Source organism: Anolis carolinensis, chromosome 5, assembly GCF_035594765.1.
Source record: "Anolis carolinensis isolate JA03-04 chromosome 5, rAnoCar3.1.pri, whole genome shotgun sequence".
NCBI classification, from domain to species: Eukaryota; Metazoa; Chordata; class Lepidosauria; order Squamata; family Dactyloidae; genus Anolis; species Anolis carolinensis.
In genome coordinates this window covers 118,756,711-118,776,158 of record NC_085845.1, presented here as the reverse complement: position 1 = coordinate 118,776,158, position 19,448 = coordinate 118,756,711, and the positions used below count along the sequence as shown (strand labels likewise).

The window sequence follows — 19,448 nt, the reverse complement described above, 5'->3', positions numbered from 1 at the left end:
CATGCGCCGAAGGGCCCGGCCTCTCTGGGCGCGCCTCCCTGGCTGAAAGGCCGCAGGTGAGGGAGGAGCCCAGGCTGGAGACCCAGGCAGAGACAGTGGATGACACTATGGAACACCAGCCTGGACGCAACATATCATTTGAGAACACAGAAATGCTGGAAATCTCTAACCACCACCATGTCAGACTACACAGAGAAGCCACTGAAGCATGTGGACAATTTCAACAGAAAGGAGGAAACCATGAAAATGAACAAAACCTGGCTACCAATAATTAAAAAATTCTAAAATCAGGTCAGTAAATAAAGAGCAACACCTAAGCAACAGGAATTCCAGTCATTAAACAATCGGGGCCAGTTTCAGCCCAGGTTGGGATGAGCTCCAACCATCAGCTCAGCTTCTGCTCACCAAGCAGTTTGAAAACAGCAATGTAAGTAGATAAATACTGGGCTGTGGCGCAGGCTGGTGAGCAGCCTGCTGCGATAAATCACTCTGACCATGAGATCATGAGTTCGAGGCCAGCCTGTGGCGGGGTGAGCACCCGTCAATTAAAAAAAAAATAGCCCCTGCTCGTTGCTGACCTAACAACCCGAAAGATAGTTGCATCTATCAAGTAGGAAATAAGGTACCACTTATAAAGTGGGGAAGCAAATTTAACTAATTTACGACATTGGAATGAGGAAGTGCCGTGACAGTGGACGATGAAGCAGCTGCTCCCCCCTGTGGCCAGAATCGAACATCCCCTCAGGAGAAGGTTAGATTGCCTCTGCGTCTGTCTCTGTCTCGGTTCTATGTTTATGTGGGCATTGAATGTTTGCCCTATATGTATATAATGTGATCCGCCCTGAGTCCCCTTCGGGGTGAGAAGGGCGGAATATAAATACTGTAAATAAAATAAATAGGTACTGATTGGCAGGTAGGTAAAAGGCGCACTGAAAAATATGCTGGAAAAAATCCAACCAGAAAAGGCGTCCATGGATGACACCTCCCAACAAAGGATTCCCCCAGCCAGTCAGCTGCCAGCCCTTGAAGCTGCCAGACCATTTGGTGCTAATCAAGGTATCCAATTGAAACATTCACACTTGCCTCGGGTAAACAAGAATTCTTTCTCCCACCCTGAACATTCCACAGATAGATAAATCCCCACTTGTCTGGTTTCCAAAAGACCTCACAATCTCTGAAGATGCCTGCCATAGATGTGGGCAAAACGTCAGGAGAGAATGCTTCTGGAATATGGCCATACAGCCTGGAAAACTCACAGCAATCCAGTAACACCATTAATGTACCTGGTTTATAGATGTCATTTCCTAATTAGTTCTATCATAAAAACATAGCAAAATGTGGAAAACGTGCATTCAAGGGACATCCTGCAGCACATTTTTGCTATAACTTTTCAATGCATATCTCTGAGAATCTCAACCAATTCAACATCATTTGTGCCAGCCACAAAAAAGTATCTGGGGGATAACAACTACTTTCAAAGTAGGCACCGCAGAATTAAATAGGAAATAACATTTTCAAACCAGGAACAGATTTTTTTCAAATTTTGTTACATAATGTAGTTGAGAGCCATTATTATTATTACTCACAAGGATCTTACTTTCAAGATAGTATTTAAATATCCATTCTAGTGGTGTCTGTAGGGCAGGTGTGAACTACACTGGTGACACCAAAACAACTGTCTATGAAGAATTTCATATGTTTCAACAGCAATTTATGATAAAAAAATATCCTTGTAGTTGGATACAGTAGAGTCTCACTTATCCAACATAAACGGGCCGACAGAATGTTGGATAAGCGAATATGTTGGATAATAAGGAGGCATTAAGGAAAAGCCTATTAAACATCAAATTAGGTTATGATTTTACAAATGAAGCACCAAAATATCATGTTAGACAACAAATTTGGCAGAAAAAGTAGTTCAATACACAATAATGCTAGTAATTACTGTATTTATGAATTTAGCACCAAAATATCACGATATATTGAAAACATTGACTACAAAAATGCGTTGGATAATCCAGAATGTTGGATAAGCGAGTGTTGGATAAGTGAGACTCTACTGTATATATAACTACCAATATATTTTTCATCAGCCCTACTGAGATGCACTGTATCACAAGGTTACAACTCTATGCTGCTCTGCTTTTTTAAACTTCTGATGCTGTTATAACTCAGGCCCCATCTACAGTGCCATATAGAGCAGTTTGAAATTGTGTAATATGGTCACAGAATCATATAATATGTCATAGAGTTGGAAGAGATTTCATGGGCCATCCAGTCCAACCACCTGCCAAGAAGCAGGAAATTTCATTCAAAGCACCCCAAACAGATGGCCATCCAGCCTCTGCTTAAAAGCCTCCAAAGAAGGCTTTTTTCCACCACAGTCCGGGGCAGAGAGTTCTACTGCCGAACAGCTGTCACAGTGAGGAAGTTCTTCCTGATGTTCAGGTGGAATCTCCTTTCCGGTAGTTTGAAGCCATTGTTCTGCGTCCTAGTCTGCAGGGCAGCAGAAAACAATCTTGCTCCCTCCTCCCTATGACTTCCCCTCACATATTTATACATGGCTGTCATGTCTCCTCTCAGCCTTCTCTTCTGCAGGCTAAATTAACCGGACCATGTAGACTTCGGCCCTCCAGGTTTTTTGGACTAAAATTCTCACAATTCCTAACAGCCTGGCGCAAGGGCATTCATTCCATACTGTAAATGCACCAAGAGAAGGGTATGGACCTTGGAAAACTATGATTCCCAGGACTGTACAGCATAGAGATATGGCATGATGATGATGGTGGTGGTGGTGGCATTTAAAATACTGTAGAGTCTCACTCATCCAACACACACTTATCCAACGTTCTGGATTATCCAATGCATTTTTGTAGTCAATGTTTTCAATGCATTGTGATATTTTGGTGCTAAATTCGTAAATACAGTAATTACTACATAGCATTAATGGGTAATGAACTACTTTTTCTGTCAAATTTGTTGTATAACATGATGTTTTGGTGCTTAATTTGTAAAATCATAACCTGTTTTGATGTTTAATAGGCTTTTTCTTAATTTCTCCTCATTATCCAACATATTCGCTTATCCAACGTTCTGCCGGCCCATTTATGTTGGATAAGTGAGACTCAACTGTAGGTCCTGACTGCATTTATTCTTCAGGGCAGATGCATCCAGAAAAGGATATGGACGTTGGGAAACTATAACTCCCAGGATTGCACAGCATGAAGACATGTCACAATAATAATAACAATAACAACAACAACAACATTTAAAATGGGTCCTGACTGCATTTATTCTCCAGTGCAGATGCATCCAGAGAAGGGTATAGACCTTGGAAAATGATGACGCCCAGGACTGCACATAATAACCAACCCCAGATCAAAAAACAGTCTGGCAAAATGGCACTACTTAGAAGAATCCTCCCCCTTGTGCGACTATGGAGCAGAACAAACAACTCAGTATCTGTATGCTTGCCCAAAGTGCTCTGCCTCATGCACAGAGGAAGAACTGTTTAAAGCTAAAGACAATGCAGTCGCTGTTGCCTGCTTTGGGTCTAAAATTATTTAGCTGCTTGTGATATCTTTATTTTATCAGTTTTATACTTATTTATATATGCAATGCTTTTGACCCATTATATGTGTGTGTGTGTGTGTGTGTGTGTATAAACACAGACATTGCTTGTGACAGTAAAGTGGGCCCTTTTATCTCCTTTATTAAGGGTGGAGACGGAGAATTACAGGGGGCTTTCAGTATCCGCTGGGGTTTGGTTCGAGGGCCAGCCGTGGATACCAAAACCTGTAGGCGTTTGGGTCCCATGAAACATAATGACGTCACCAAATGCTTTCTATTATCCAGGCCTGTAACCAGAAAAAGTTTTTTGGGAGGGGTTGAAACCTTTTTCCCTCCTGAGATGATTTTCAAGTCAGTGTCCTCTGATCTGTCACGAGATCTCAACTGAGAGAGACGTGGGTTTAAAAGGGAATTTTCAGAGATACATCCAGTGACTATGTCCCATATGTCCTGGTTTACTGCTATTTGACCTAATTTGCAAAAGGCCTATATGAGGCCTATGTTTGAGAGAAACCGCTGATGTTTGGAAAAAGTTGCTGCAGAAAGAGATTTACTTTTCAAGGATAACAGAACATCAGGACATAACTGGTTAGATACCCTGTTTCCCCTAAAATAAGACATGTCCAAAAAATAAGACCTAGTAGAGGTTTTACTGAATGGCTAAACATAAGGCCTCCCCTGAAAGTAAGACCTAGCAAAGTTTTTGTTTGGAAGCATGCCCGCCAAACAGAACACCAGATCAGTAAATGTATGTACCATAGATTGTAGTATATGGAAATATTAGTAGTTACAAGAAATTCTTGATAGGATTCACAGTTTGTCTGGTTATGCTGGTTTATGATGACAACTACAGTACAGTATATAATAAATGTTCGTTTTTTTGTCCAACAATAAATGTGAATTTTTCTTCATGGAAAAATAAGACATCCCCTGAAAATAAGACCTAGAGCATCTTTGGGAGCAAAAATTAATATAAGACACTGTCTTATTTTCGGGGAAACACGGTAGTATTACCTAAGTTTCTCAGTCATTTTAAAGTTACAGAAGTAGATAAGCAGGTGCTGTATTCTGATGGTACTCTGTTTCTTGTGTCTTTTGAAGACTTCTATTGCATTTCCCCATCGCACAAATGGTTTAGCAACCAATGTGCCAAGCTTCTGATGACCACCTTTACCCCAACGTCTCCTCCAAACACTACACAGTAGTACTACTTACAGAGTGCACCTTGTACGTGAAAGGAGTAGGCTAACCAGGGAAATCTGCTGAACCATTTGGGTTGAAATCTTAGGTGTCTCTTCTTATCCACAGGAAATAAATATCTTGGCAAAAGAGTAGGGTAGGCAGGCCTGTAGCGAGGGGGCGGTTTTAGGGGTTCAACCCCCCCCCCCGAAATTTTTCAGGTTATAAAAAAAACCTGGTTTACTCATGAATTTTAACTGGTTAACCAAATCCCCATGCTACGTCTATGAGACACAAAACATTAAGAGCCCCTCCAGGCACTATCTCAAGCAGATATTGACAGGTTTGTAGCGGAGAGGGGTGTGTGCTAGGGGTTAAACCCCCCCCCCGAAATTTTCAACCCCCCCCCCCCCCGAAATTTGTTTCTGGCCACGACCCTGAAGGTAGGTAATGATAATGATAAGGTAAAGGTAAAGGTTTCCCCTGACGTTAAGTCCAGTCATGTCTGACTCTGGGGTCATGATAGAATAATCAAAATTGGGTTGAGATAGTGCTTGTAGTTTTGGAGGGATTCTAATTGTTGCTTCTCATCTATTTGGCATGGAGATTGTTCAATATGTTAGTAATCAGTTTATATGTGTACGTCATCTGCAAAATAAGATGCATGAAGCTGATTGGTTGAGCCTTGTTAGGAGAGCTGTTAAGCCTGGGAGTTTTTGGTACAGTTGCAATTTTGTTCAGGCTTTTGCAAACCAGGTGCAGAGACAGTTGGAAGAAAAAAGCAGAGAGAGAGAGAGAGAGAGAGAGAGAGAAAGTTTGAAGCGTGTTCTTGCTTCATGAGCTGCTGGAAGGAATTTAGCCACATGGACAAAGAAAAGTAAAGGTAAAGGTTTTCCCCTGACATTAAGTCTAGTTGTGTCTGACTCTGAGGATTAGTGCTCATCTCTATTTCTAAGCCAAAGAGCCTGTGTTGTCCTTAGACACCTCCAAGGACATGTGGCCAGCATGACTGCATGCAGACAAAGGAAAGACTATTTTAAATCTCTCATAAAGGGACATTCTGTGAGTTGGTGCAACTGAGCACAATGATTGCAGGTTTTATGGAATGCCAGCATTTTGTTTTGAGGAAATGAATGGAACATCACATTTACATTGCTAACATTTTCAAAACCCTAATTAATCATGGACACAATCCACTTTAAAATTCTCCCCTTCTTTATTGTTCTGTACATAAAAATGCTGTCATGTTTTCTATAGATATGTATTTAAACTGCATTGTGTTCTATCTGTGTGTATTAGAGCTTTGAGGACAAGTTTTCTATAGGCTTGTTAAGCCGATATGGTTATATTTATAGAATAAATCAAATCAGCCAACATAAAGTATTTTTTTCTTTTTACTGAAGGAGCAAATCAATCACGCATCAGTGTTGTAAATTTCTGTGCAAAAGCATTGAAGTGCTTTACTAAAAATTACAACATAGAAACACATTAACAAATTCATACAATCAGATTTAGAAATATAACAACACAGAGGAAACAGAATTCCAGTACATTTACAACACAAGACAAAATACATGGAATTAATTAGAAAATATTGTAATAAATAATTCATGGATTATAGTGCAATTGATTTATGCATAAATAGAACTGATTACCTAGAAATCTGTTATTAACAAAATTTGTGAAAAATCAAGGCAGCCACAGAGTTTTACTAAATTACTGCAACAATGGAAATAATGCAATAAAAAAACACAAAATACAGTTATTTGTATTGTAACAAAACATCAGTCTCACTAAAGTTAATATACACTTTAATTTAATATAAAATAGTCATTAGCTACCAGAAATTGTTTAAACAACTTTACTGAGCAGTAGATCTAAAAACAGAAGCACTGTTTTTAACATAAAATAATTGAGAAACATTCAAATAAGTAGAAAGCATGTAGGGTTTGCTTTCTCCTTCATTTAAAAGTCTGCTGAAATATGAATTTTCAGAAACTTATCCATTTCTAAGTAGCAACTGGTAACTGAATTTTAAAAGAACTTCAAAATTATAATGTAAACAACTTTTAAAACAAATACATTAGGGTCAAATAAGGGGAGTCTATGTGTTTCTCTGCCTTTCCTCAGTTGTATAATCAAAGATTCCACCTATTTGTTAAAAATAATTACATTTTTTAAAAACGTATAGGTTGTGCATTATCTACAAACTATCAAAAAGTTTGATATACTTTTTCTGGCAAAAAATAAATACAAATACTAAAATGCTGAAAATTATAACATTACATACAAAACTGCCACTGCTAAAGTCAATAGCAAAATGATCCCTAATTTTATGAATTTGTTATTTTTTCATCTTTTCAATGATATCAAATGTGTCCTGTAACTTGTCTTTGAGATACATTTCTGGCTAAAATACAATGTTGTCTGACAAACATTTTAAAAGCTGGGATTCCAGCCTCCCGCCAGTGTGAGTGGCAAAGCCACACACTTCCATCCCTCGCTCAACGTAACTGAGGACACAAGGTAAGAAGAGGAAGGCAAAAGACGGTACGTTTGCACAATATCAGAAGCGTCCCTTTGGATCCCTGTCCATGCTTTTAAGCCATAAATTAAAAACAGGAGTAAAGTGTTACTGAAAAAGTCTTGAAATTTGTAATCGTCTTGGCTATTGGGGAAAGCTGCAACAAATTAATCTTTTGAATCCTGACAAAAATATGGCTTTGTGTTTTTTTTTAAAAAAATTAAAGATGATCTTGACATTGAATATTTGACAGTCTCAACTATCTAATGATAGTCTCAACTATCTAATGAAAATCTTGGTTTATAATGATTTGCTTCCCAATATGTGAATAAGCCAAAAAATTGAATCCATATGTAACAAGGCAAACAGTAGATATGTTGACCGCTGTTGTGTTAACCTTTATTTTGTAAGTGCCTTCTATTTGTAACAATCAGTAAGGACTGGGTGTTTATCGAGTTCATTATGAAATGCTAACAAATTAGTTAAACGTAGTACTTTAAAAACACTATATGCAAATTATACGTCACAGATACTAAATTATGCAATCCTTTAGCAAATGTATGCTAATTGGGTTGGGTAACAACCATATAGGGTAAAATAGATAAAGTTTTTAATAATGTAACTTTCCCATTTTTAAAAAAAGAAAAAGAAACTAGTTTTCAATAAAAAGGGCCACTGAAATATATTTTTTAAATTTTTATTATTTTTTTTAATTCTTTTAATTTTTATTTTTTATTAATTTTTATTTTTATTAATTTTTTTACTTTTTATTTTTTTACTTTTAAAATTCTTTTTTCTTATTTTAACTAAAACCTTAATAAAAATCTATTTAAAAAATAAAAAGGACCATTGATGTCTTAATTCCACTGTGTGTTTAATATGATTGTATACCCAAGTTCAGTATTAAACCAAATGTAATGGGTATGATCTTTCCCTTAGTGTCCACATACAAACGTATCCTCACTGGGGTTGAAAACTCCCTTGCATTTCTTCATCCCATGGCTGAAAAAGCATACAAATGAACTTATCGAATAAGCAATTTTTTGGGATCTAGGCCTGCTTCCCTTCCAGAGGTATATGAACTATGGAGTTTGCACAACCTGGCTAAGCAGAGGATAGGATTTGGATTTCATACAGATTTCCTACGGCTCCAGATTGCCCAGGTGCACTGTCTGCATACCGATGATAGAATGGAATAGAGCAACATAACCCTTTGAGTATCTCTAGAAGATAAGATCATGTGAACATTAAAGTTATTTAAAGACTGTCATCTAAAGATAACTGGTCCTCTGAGATTCTTTGAAAAGTTATATATCTAAAATGAACTGTCCAGTTTCCAAATAGTAAATATACAAAAAAAACTTTCCATTTTTTTTAAAAAAAGAAACTAGTTTTCAATAAAAAGGGCCACTGAAATAAAATATTTTTATTTTTTTATTATTTTTTTATTTTTTATTTCATTATTTTTTAAACTTTTTGTTTTATTTTTTTAATTCTTTTTTCTTTTTCTCTATCTAGTACTGAAAATTCTAGTACTAAAAGTTCAAAACAGTTTCCCTGTTTGTATCTGTCAATCTATCAAGACACTGAACTGTCAAATTTGGTTATTAGCAAAGTGATGATGCTTTGGCCCACCAAAATGAAAACCTCATATTCATTTTGATAAATTGAAAGTTTTGAAATGTCACAGCAGCAATTACATTACTGTTATATTGAGGTTTTTCAACAGGAATGAAACACAATCCTTAAATAAATGTATTTAAATAAATAAATAAACTTTAAATAAACTAATCCGCACACTTAAACCAAAATAACCATTCTCAAGCTCATTCTGTGCACATTCTGAACATCCTCTAATCTGCATTCCAACCTTCATCTTAAACCCTTACAAGTTAGCATATTTTCCGCACTAAAGGAAAACGGTGACATTTTTATGCCTTTAGTATTCCATCTTATGTACTAATCATTCTATAGCTATACTAAATTTGTCAGTTTTCACAAGTACATATGTTGTAAACACCAACTTTCTTGCTAAACCAACAATAAAATGAAAAGACCTCAGTTGTGTATCTAGCACATGCTTTGAAAACTGAAATGTTTTCTCTATATCAGATGTTAAGCTGCCACATTTTTTCTTGGCTATTTATTATCCTTGCGATCCAAACCGCCTTCCGTGGATTCAGAGGTGCCATCTATAGTTCCGTTTTTAGTATTGAGACACAAAGGAGAGAGGTCCCCATGCAGAAAGTAGGAGTTGACACTTGACTGAGTTACAGATGCAGAACATTCAATTTTGTTCTGTTTCGGGAGTATACTTTTCAGTTTTTGAAGAGCTGATCCTTCTAAGACTGTTGAGGTTTTAGAAACATGGTACATAACATGGAAAATCTGCCACTATCAGGCTGTTGTTTGGGAAACAAACACTCATTCTCAGCTGAGGAATTTTTAGCTGTACAGTTAGACCTGTTCTTCCACATTGTACAGTTTCATTTTTTTCTTTAATCTGAGTGACCATTCTTTGTAGAGTTAACTGGTGGAGGTAACTGGAAGCTGTTGGGAATCTTAATTCTGAGGTTTCAAACAGAGTGAGTTTCCTTTTTTCTGTGCGCTCCACTCAAGCTTTTGCTCCCAAGTCTACTTTTTGCAGCACTGCACATGTTTCTTTACTGTCTTTGTAAGAATCACTTTCATCGAAATCCCGAGTTTTGTTTTTAAAGGATGCAGGCTTTGCTGCTGGTAAGGCTTCTAAGTTGAGAAGTAAAGTTTTTTGAGGTATGCCATAAAGTATGCCTTCTTCATTAACGTCCAGTGTTCCGGACTGAATGTCTTTCATTGCTGTTGAGAGCAAACCATCGGCAAACTCAGCACTTCTTTCCACATAGTCCTCTCTGTGTCTGTGGCGTCTCCTGGATGGAAGGAATAAAACGATGGTGAACTGATGCAAGAGAGACATGCTATGGAAGGGAAGGGTCCACTCCTTTATTATACTCCTTGCTTAGGTAACTTCTGATAGTTTTAAGTCTTTGAGATGCTGTAGCTATTGATTACCATAGCAAAAGTTACAGTTTGGTAGGACCACAATGATACCCCAGCTTCTATAGCATCCCTTCCAAGAACTTTATAACCCAGCTCAGTATCAGATAACTCTCTCAAATGCTTGCAATTCCCTTTTGACAAATGTTTGTAGGGTAACAGTTAAAACTTTCATTTTCACAGTCTCTTACCGCCTTTCTGGATGGCATCTGCTCCGCAGCCAGGCCGGGATGGGAGGAGGAAGGGCCTCATTCCAGATGGATCACTGGGCACCCTGACCAGGGAAGGAGGTGGACGCACGATGGAGACAGCAGTCCCAGGAAGAGGATGGATCTGAAAAGAGAAAGTTAAAGGTAAAGGCTTCCCCTGACATTAAGTCTAGTCATGTTCGAATCTGTGGGTTAGTGCTCATCTCTATTTCTAAGCCTCAGAGCCGGCATTGTCCGTAGATACCTGCTAGGCCATGTGGCCGGCATGACTCCATGGAGCGCTGTTACCTTCCTGCCAGACCAGTATATATTGATCTACTCACATTTGCATGTTTTTGAACTGATAGGTTGGCAGAATCTGGGGCTAACAGTGGGAGCTCACCCCACTGGCTGGATTCGAACCACTGACCTTCTGGTCAGTAGGTTCAGCAGCTCAGTGGTTTGATCCACTGCGCCACCGGGTGCATCCCTCCCTCTATTTTCCCAACTCACCTTAATCTTCTAGATCTTCAATAATTAGACTTGGTTCTTTTTCACTAAAAGAAACAAAAAAATTGTTAGTACATAACACCCAAAGACTCCCCCAGCCCAAAAAAAGGCCCAACCCACACCCAAAAAGTGAGAAGAAGTTACCTCGATTCCTGGGACTGCTGACTCCACCGTGCGTCCTCATCACTTCCACTGGCCAGGGTGCTCTGTCAAGGAAAGAGAAGAGCAAAGTGAAATCCCGTCCTCCCCTTCCCCTTTGCAGGAAGACAGGGCGCCTGCATTTCGCTCCTTACCCAGGACTCCTCGGATAGACTGGGGCCCTTCCTCCTCGCATCCTGGCCGGGCTGCGAAACAGATGCCATCCATTGGTGCTGTGGAAGGAAGAGAAGAGACTTAGTTGAAATTCTGGTCCCCTCCTCTTCGCAGAAGTACAATCCTCTTGCCTTCCCTTCTTACCCAGGTCTCCATTTCTGTGATCTCATCGGAGGAGGAGGCCTCCAGATCTTCCTTTGGAGGACTAGAGAAGAGGAAGAGAAAACAGCAAAACATTAGTCACAGAACCCTGTGAAGCAATTTAGAAGGGAAAAAAACAACCAGAAGAGAAGGGGGAAGGGCTTACCTTACAGGGTATATTTTAATACTCCTCCTCCCCCGACAGCATTTGCAACAATTTAAACATAATTTCTGGATGTTCTGCAAAAGAGAAAGGAGAACAAGGTTTGTAGGTTGTGTTTCTTCATCAGTTTGCCTATGCGGTCAAGGTTGGACTTCTGCAATGCTAACGAAGAAACACAACCTAGAAACTATCTACAGACCCACTAAGAAAATCCAACAAATGCTCCATTCAGCAAAGGAGAAGAGGGATCCTCTCACCTCTGCAGGAGTCTACCGTATACCATGCAGCTGTGGACAAGTCTACATAGGGACCACCAAACGCAGCATTGCCCAGAAACGAGTCAAAGAACATGAAAGGCACTGCAGACTAACTCAACCAGAGGAATCAGCCATAGCAGAGTACTTGATGAACCAACCTGGACACAGTATATTATTTGAGAACACAGAAATGCTTGACCACTCCAACAACTATCATGTCAGACTACACAGAGAAGCCATTGAAATCCATAAGCATGTGGACAACTTCAACACAAAGGAGGAAACCATGAAAATGAACAAAATCTGGCTACCATTGTTTAAAAAAACCCTCCAAAATCAGAACAGTAAATAAGAAGCAGCACTCTGAAAACAGAAGAATTCCAGACAGAAATCAATCAGGGACAGCTAATGACTCTGAACAAAGGATTCCCCCAGGCCAGGATGTGAGGCTGGGAGGGCCATTTAATGCTAACAAAGGTTATTAATTACAACATTCACACTGGCCTCCAACAGACAAGAGTTCTTCCCCCCACCTAGGAACTTCCACAGATATATAAACCTTCCTTGCTTAGTTTCTCCATACCTCACAACCTCTGAGGATGCCTGCCATAGATGTGGGCGCAATGTCAGGAGACAATACTTCTGGAACATGGCCATACAGCCCGGAAAACACACAACAACCCTTTAGAGAAGCTATTTTTTTGGTTTTTCTTATTTTGCAACCTAGTTTTGGTCCCTCTTTTTTGTAAAATTGTTCTAATAGTACTTGAAGAAATGAGAGGAGGAGGAAAAAGAGGAAGAAGTCTTTTGGGTAATTAACAGACCATGAGGCAACACATTAATATTTATTAGAACAAAATAAAGAAATCATCTTAAATACAAATATCATTAGAAAAAAATACAATAATATAAAACATATGTTATTTCCGATATCACAGTTTGTTGTGGAGTCACAGGCCAATGCGGGTATAATTCAAAAGTATTATTTAATATCCATAAAAATAGTATGAAAGATTGATTACATTTTAAACTGGAGAACAGATCCAAATGCTATTAATGTAACATAATCTTATGGGTTTTAACAGCAGAAAATAAGTTTGCAAATACTTCCGTTCTCAGAAGCCACCAATTTCTGTAAAAGGACAGAGGAATGGAGAGTTGGGATCCCTCTCTGCAAGAAGTCCAGATCCAACCCAAAGTGAACTGCTCAGGTATTCTCAAACTGGTTCGTAAACCTGTTTGGAGCACCGTTTCTTGCGATAAACCAAATGACTAATGAAATTGTAATTATCTTCTGATTCTCCTTGTGGAGATTCTTTTTGGTATGGGCCATCATTCCTTTCTATGAGCCCCAAATGCAATAAAATAGTCCAGATATATACCCCACAGGCTTACTGTGACAAATAGACTGTAGGGGACATTCCCCTTACAGATGGTCCTATTTTCCAACACAAATGCTGCTTCCCAGACATTAAACTGATTGGAATAATCTAAAATATGCCTCATTTTCCATGAGGAATCCCAACCTAGCAAATAAAACAATATGTTATCCATGTTTCCTGCAATGCTTCAAAGTGTAGATGACCAAACAACCAGGTATCGGCAGGCGGCCCCTTTAATTTCCATTCCACCTAAGTCACAGAGACTACAAAAACAACATTTTAATTTAAAATTCAATTTCTGACTCTGCATCTTTTCACTGGCACTGCCACAGAGCGGGTATTTCATTAAAGGGTTTAATAGATTTTGTGAGTTGTTAGATTCAAAAAGGTTATGCATTCTCTCTGCTTCCAGGATTCAGACAGCAGTCCAGTAAACAAATTTACCACGAAAATAGAGGCAGGATGCTGAAAAGGGGGAGGATGGACACCCCCATGGATATAGTTATGTATGGAGGGGGCAGACCCATTTGTTCCATTTACTGATCATGTTGACATCAGGGCTTTTGAAAAAAAGAGTCTGTGATGAAATTTATTTGAAAAGCATTCCCAATAATGACAGATTTAAAACAAGCTTCTCCAGGACTGATTGGTAAACTCTTAAAGAACTAGCCAATGACAAAAACATCATATGGAAACCTGCTGACAAGGGGGGTGCCATCGTTGCAATGAACACAACGAATTATATGCAGGAGGTATATAGACAACTGTCAGTCAAAGAGCATTATTCTCTTGTAGATAAAGTCCCGACCAAACATATTCAATTCATCATAAGAACCATAATTCTGGAAGGACTTAGTTTAGATTATATCACAGAAAAAGAAAAAAGATTTCCTTATGACCTCACATCCATGCATTCCGGTCTTATAGACACTACCTAAAATACACAAAGACATCAGGCCACCTTTGGGCCGGCCCATTGTATCTGGGTCTGGCTCAGTCCTCGAACCACTATCCAGATTGGTTGACTCTTTTTTACAGCCCTTTGTCAAACAAACTATGTCATATATCAAGGACACCAAACATTTCATTAACATCATAGAGAAACAGAGTAATATGGGACAGATGAGACAATAGGGGATATGCAACCCAAAATAGAGTTTGGCTACTCTCAACAAATTCAAGTCTCCAGAGCCAGATGAACGATGTCCATGAATATTGAGGGAACTGGCAGAAGTCATTTCAGAACCACTGGAAATAATCTTTGAGAATTCTTAGAGAACAGGAGAAGTCCCAGCAGATTGGAGGAAGGCCAATGTTGTCCCTATCTTCAAGAAGAGAAAAAAAGGGCGCTAACTATTACTGTGCAGGCAGCCTGACGTCAATACCAGGAAGGATTCTGGAGCAGATCATTGAGGAGGCAGTTTGCAACCACTTAGAAAAGAATGCTATGATCACTAAAATTCCCCAGTGATTCTCAAAACAGGTCACGCCAGACTAATCTTATCTGGGAAAGAGAAAGTTGAGAGGGGACACGATAGTCTTGTATAAATATTTGAAAGGATAAGGTAGAGGGAGCAGGCTTGTTTCCTGCTGCCCTGGAGATTAGAACTCGGAGCAGTGGGTTAAAAATTACAGGAAAGGATATTCCACTTGATCACTAGGAAGAACTTTCTGACTATAAGAGCTGTTCAACATTGGAATTCACTGCCTCAGAATGTGGTGGAAGCTCCTGCTTTGGAGGCTTTTAAACAAAGCCTGGATGGCTATCTGTCAGGGGTACTTTGTGCTTCTCCTGCATGGCAGAGGGTTGGACTAGATGGCACATGTGGTCTCTTCCAACTGTTCTTACAGATAATCTAGGTCTCTGTAACGGATTGGCCTACCTTGCAGGGTTGGTGTGTCAAGACAGATCAAGGCCTTAGTAAGAAAGACAAAGCCAGGCAAGGGGAGGAGTGATCAGGCAGCTCCACTCTATGGAAGTGCAGTCTGATTGGTTGGTGCAATTGGAGGGATTTGCTTAGCAAGAGGAGGTAGGCAGGGCCAGCAAGACAGGAATTGCTCTTCAACCAGAAAGCGAGTGAGTTAGGGATTGGAGTGAGAAGAATCCGAGTTTGGAGTTTTGAAAAGGAAGGAAGGAAGGTTTTGGGAACTGTTAGTGAGAAAGCTCTTTGAGGGAAAAGTTAAACTAGGGCTAGGAATTGTAGCGAGCCTCTATGGGTGAATAGTGCTTGTGTTAAGAGCCTCTGGAAGAGAGGACTCAAACGTTCAAAAAGCCTGTAAGAAAATCCCACAGACAGACTACAAAAAGAGGCACAACTATGTGGCCCAAATGATTCATTGGAACTTATGCCTCAAGTACCACCTGCCAGCAGCAAAGAACTGGTGGGGTCACAAACTTGCAAAAGTATTGGAAAATGAGCATGCAAAGATACTGTGGGACTTCTGAATCCAGACTGACAAAGTTCTGGAACACAACACTACAGACATCACAGTTGTGCAAAAGAAAAAGGTTTGGATCATTGATGTTGCCATCCCAGGTGACAGTTGCATTGACGAAAAACAACAGGAAAAACTAAGCCGCTATCAGGATCTCAAGATTGAACTTCAAAGATTCTGGCAGAAACCAGTGCAGGTGGTCCCGGTGGTGATCGGCACACTGGGTGCCGTGCCAAAAGATCTCAGCAGGCATTTGGAAACAACAGACATTGACAAAATTACGATCTGCCAACTGCAAAAGGCCACCCTACTGGGATCTGTGTGCATCATCCGAAAATACATCACACAGTCCTAGACACTTGGGAAGTGTTCTACTTGTGATTTTGTGAAACAAAATCCAGCATATCTATCTTGTTTGCTATGTCATACAATAATAATAATAATAATAATAATAATAATAATAATAATAATAATAATAATAACCAAGAACTTACTTTTAGCAGTCTCCGGGCAGACATGTTTGTCTCTGTACAAGACCAGAAGACAATAGAGATGGCAACGTTCCGTTTTGTCTTCCTGTCACAGACGGAACCGGTCTGCTTCGGAACTGCATTCTCATGACAATGGTGTAAACCAAGGGGCCCCAGACTCCAGGGAAGTGATGGCCCCTTTCTGAACCCATATACATTGGGTAGTTGCCCTACCAAATTAGAAAACAGTGTTAACAAATTAAAAAACAATTAGAAGAAAAAAGTGTCCAACGCATTATACATGGCCTCCAAAATCATGACCAGAAGACCTCTCGGAAATCCACTCATTTGTAAAAAAACATTCAAGGGTTGCCACATCCCCTGTCTGTCTGAGAACAGACGCTGGTCCCACCAGTTACAAACACATATTTAGTTATATCATGCAAAAGTGAATGAAACTACCCAATCTACAGTTGTCTCTGTTGTCCAAGGCCATCTTTCACCTATATATGTTTTCTCGTTTCTGGCCATTCCAGTTAGATAAGCGAGTGTTGGATAAGTGAGACTACTGTATCTTTAAGGTTAATAAATAGTACAAAGTATAGTCCCACATCATCAGGAGATTGAACTCCTTTCAATTTAAACAATATTACAATAACTGTGAATTGGTCCAAAAGATTTAATTCATAAAGCCAAAAAAGAGAGATGTTACTCAAACATGCTGCATCAAATATATGCTGAGCTCTGTGTTCACATGTCAGAAGGAAAACACAGTTGAACCATTGTCTTTTTTTTTTTTTTTTGCCTTTGACGACAATGTAACTTTTTCTGGGAGAACTACAATACTTATCTATATAGGCACGTGAGCTGAATGTTGCATTGTGGTACTCTGCACTTTTAAACCCCCCTTATAATAATAATATAATACATTTTATTTATACCCCACCCCCTCTCCCCAAAGTGACTTGGGGAGACTTCCTGATCTTCAATAAGCTGTTCCTTTCGTCTTTATCAAGAAGCTCACAAATTGCTTGTTCTTGAAGTGGGTGTCCTGGTCAAAGTTTAGTTATTTTTCAAAGTTGGTTTATAGCATCTACATTTACCGCTAGGAGAGATCATCTGGAGGCATGGGGCAGGGGGCTATCAGTATGCTGATGACACCCAAAGATGTTTCTCCATGCCATGAAAAACACTGTTATCTCAGGATAGCGGGTCTCCTTGGAATGAATGCCTGGAGGAAGTAATGGGCAGGATGAGGAGAAACAAATTGAAACTGAATCCAGACAAGACATCGAGAGCACTATGGGTGGATCAACCAGTTCTGGATAGGGTTACACTCCCCATTAAAGTCTTTGGTCTCAGCTTGTGGGGGGTGCGCCCCTCGATCCCTCTCTTGAAATGTAAGAACAGGAAGATGTGATGGTCAGGAGTGCTTAGTACCAGCTTCAGCTGATACGCCAGTTGTGCCCCTTCCAAGAATTGCAGGACCTTAAGAAGGCTGGATTCCTGCAATGCTCTTTACATTGTGCTGCCTCTGTACCAAGTTTGGAAATTCCGATTAGTTCAAAACAAGGCAGGGAAACTAGTTATAGGAACATCTAGGAGTGATTCCACTGGTTTTGGAAAGCCTACCCAGTCTGTTTTAACTATGGCTTTTACATCATATTCTGTGTTTTTGTATTTTAATATGTGCATGTTTTAAAATATGCACTTCTGGTTGCATTTAACTTAGCTTTCTTACATGATTTCATAGATGTATTTAATTAGGTTGTGTCTTCCCTCAGGCCACATAGAGAGGTAAGCAATAAATAAAAGATGATGATTATGGTTGTTGTTGTTTGAAATCTGTTTGTCCACAGGATGATATGCAGCAGGTCTAATATATTCAGTTGGGCCCAACAGTTGGGTCTTGTCTGGGATACAACAAACATAAGCAGACGGATTAGCTCAAACCTTCTTCCCTTGAATGCTTATTGGTGCATACTGGGTATGCCATGATTGGGGTGAGTCTTCTGGCCATCTTCATGGAAGTGGTGTTTGGGGGAGGTTACTTAGCCTTACAGATTAGGAAAAGTGGGAGAGTGCATAGGGAACACCGCCAGAAAAGGTCCATGGGACGGAGGTACCAGTAGTGGGAGGGAGGTCAGCTGCTCTCCTAGACTGGCATGCAGTTGTGATGCTTTGTAGAAATATATGACAAGAAGTGGCCTAGTTACACAGCTGCTGGAAAAAGAATTAAAATCTGGCTCAACTGGAGCTTGTTTGACCTTGGAGACCATTGGAAGATTCAGAAAAAGTGTTCAAAACAATGGAATACTTGGATCTGTGGGAGGAACTGCCTGCCTGTGGGAGAACCATTTGGCTTCTGTCCACCCTGAAGCAACATTTCCTGAAGTCTTGGAGTGCCTCCTCATTCCTATTTCTGTGATCCTAAGCCACTGATCATCGTTTCCCCATCCTTGCCACCCCGACTGTGTGGCACCCTGCTCCTGTTGTTTCCATAACTGTGCCTCATTTCCCTCAGCCTTTGGCTGCCACTTGGCAAGCTTCACAGTGTCCAGCTTTCACCCTTTCCCCGAGTTATGCTTCTGCCTGCTGCAGCAGAGATTATGCAAACGTTGGGTGTTTCCACCCTTTTGACTCCGGGTTTGACTCTTGTGAGGGTCATGGATGATGGCAATCTTTTGGATATTGAGAGACATGCAAATTTATCACACTGATGTCGGGATTTGCCACGCATCATGGCATATTTGTGGGTCCCTGTGGAGGGCCTGGAGAACCAGTCACTCCATGGCCCACATTGCCTGACGTACCTCTGCCCCATCTCCCAGAGGGAAGCGTCACCACCTGACTTCCCCCCCATTACTCTAAACATAACACGGGAAACTTCCCGCCTTGCCTCGATGGCAGCGTATGCCCAGACCCTTGCCCCCACCTCCCTCACTGCACAGACTCTGTGCCCAGTTGGTTTCCTGTCTGGAATTACCATTTTCAGAGTGTTTTCTTTATGTAATGTCCTGATTTTAGAGATTATATTGTTGCTTCCTGCCTGGGGGAATCCTTTGTCGGGAGGTGTTAGCTGGCCCTGTTGGTTTCTTTTCTGGAATTCCCATTTTCAGATTGTTTTCTTTATGTAATGTCCTGATTTTAGAGATTATAGATTATTAGGACCCTTTAAGACACGGCGGGGGCGGGGTCTGTTCCCGGCCTTGAGGCCACCCCTTCAGGCCTCTATCTCCAAAAGAAAATAAATGGTTAAAAGAAAATAAACCTTGGTCCTTGC

The 19,448-nt window shown here is 40.0% G+C and overlaps 1 protein-coding gene and 1 long non-coding RNA gene across 7 annotated transcripts; one reads left to right on the top strand and one right to left on the bottom strand.

The window, feature by feature from the left end:
* Positions 1–2: 2 nt before the first annotated feature.
* On the top strand, positions 3–17,992 carry LOC134299416 (uncharacterized). 3 transcript variants are annotated; one of them, XR_010006624.1, is made up of 2 exons: positions 3–751; positions 10,490–17,992. It is a non-coding gene; the product is annotated as an uncharacterized LOC134299416 (long non-coding RNA). The 3 variants fall into 3 exon arrangements; XR_010006625.1 differs by lacking the exon at positions 10,490–17,992 and adding an exon at positions 3,160–6,146; XR_010006623.1 differs by lacking the exon at positions 10,490–17,992 and adding an exon at positions 3,120–6,146.
* LOC134299415 (ligand-dependent nuclear receptor corepressor-like protein) lies at positions 6,131–16,316 on the bottom strand. Of its 4 annotated transcripts, XM_062982190.1 has the most exons (8): positions 16,190–16,316; positions 11,624–11,697; positions 11,461–11,521; positions 11,298–11,375; positions 11,149–11,210; positions 11,008–11,051; positions 10,498–10,639; positions 6,131–10,179 (listed from the first exon to the last, which is right to left on the bottom strand). In XM_062982190.1, the coding sequence occupies exons 1-6, from the start codon at positions 16,211–16,213 to the stop codon at positions 11,009–11,011; spliced, it is 342 nt and encodes a 113-aa protein (XP_062838260.1). In that variant the 5' UTR covers positions 16,214–16,316; the 3' UTR covers positions 6,131–10,179; positions 10,498–10,639; position 11,008. The 4 variants fall into 4 exon arrangements, 3 of the variants coding, with proteins under 3 accessions (XP_062838260.1, XP_062838261.1, XP_062838259.1); XR_010006622.1 differs by lacking the exon at positions 16,190–16,316 and adding an exon at positions 15,143–15,181 and having other exon boundaries at positions 11,149–11,375; XM_062982191.1 differs by having other exon boundaries at positions 10,498–11,051.
* Positions 17,993–19,448: the final 1,456 nt, after the last annotated feature.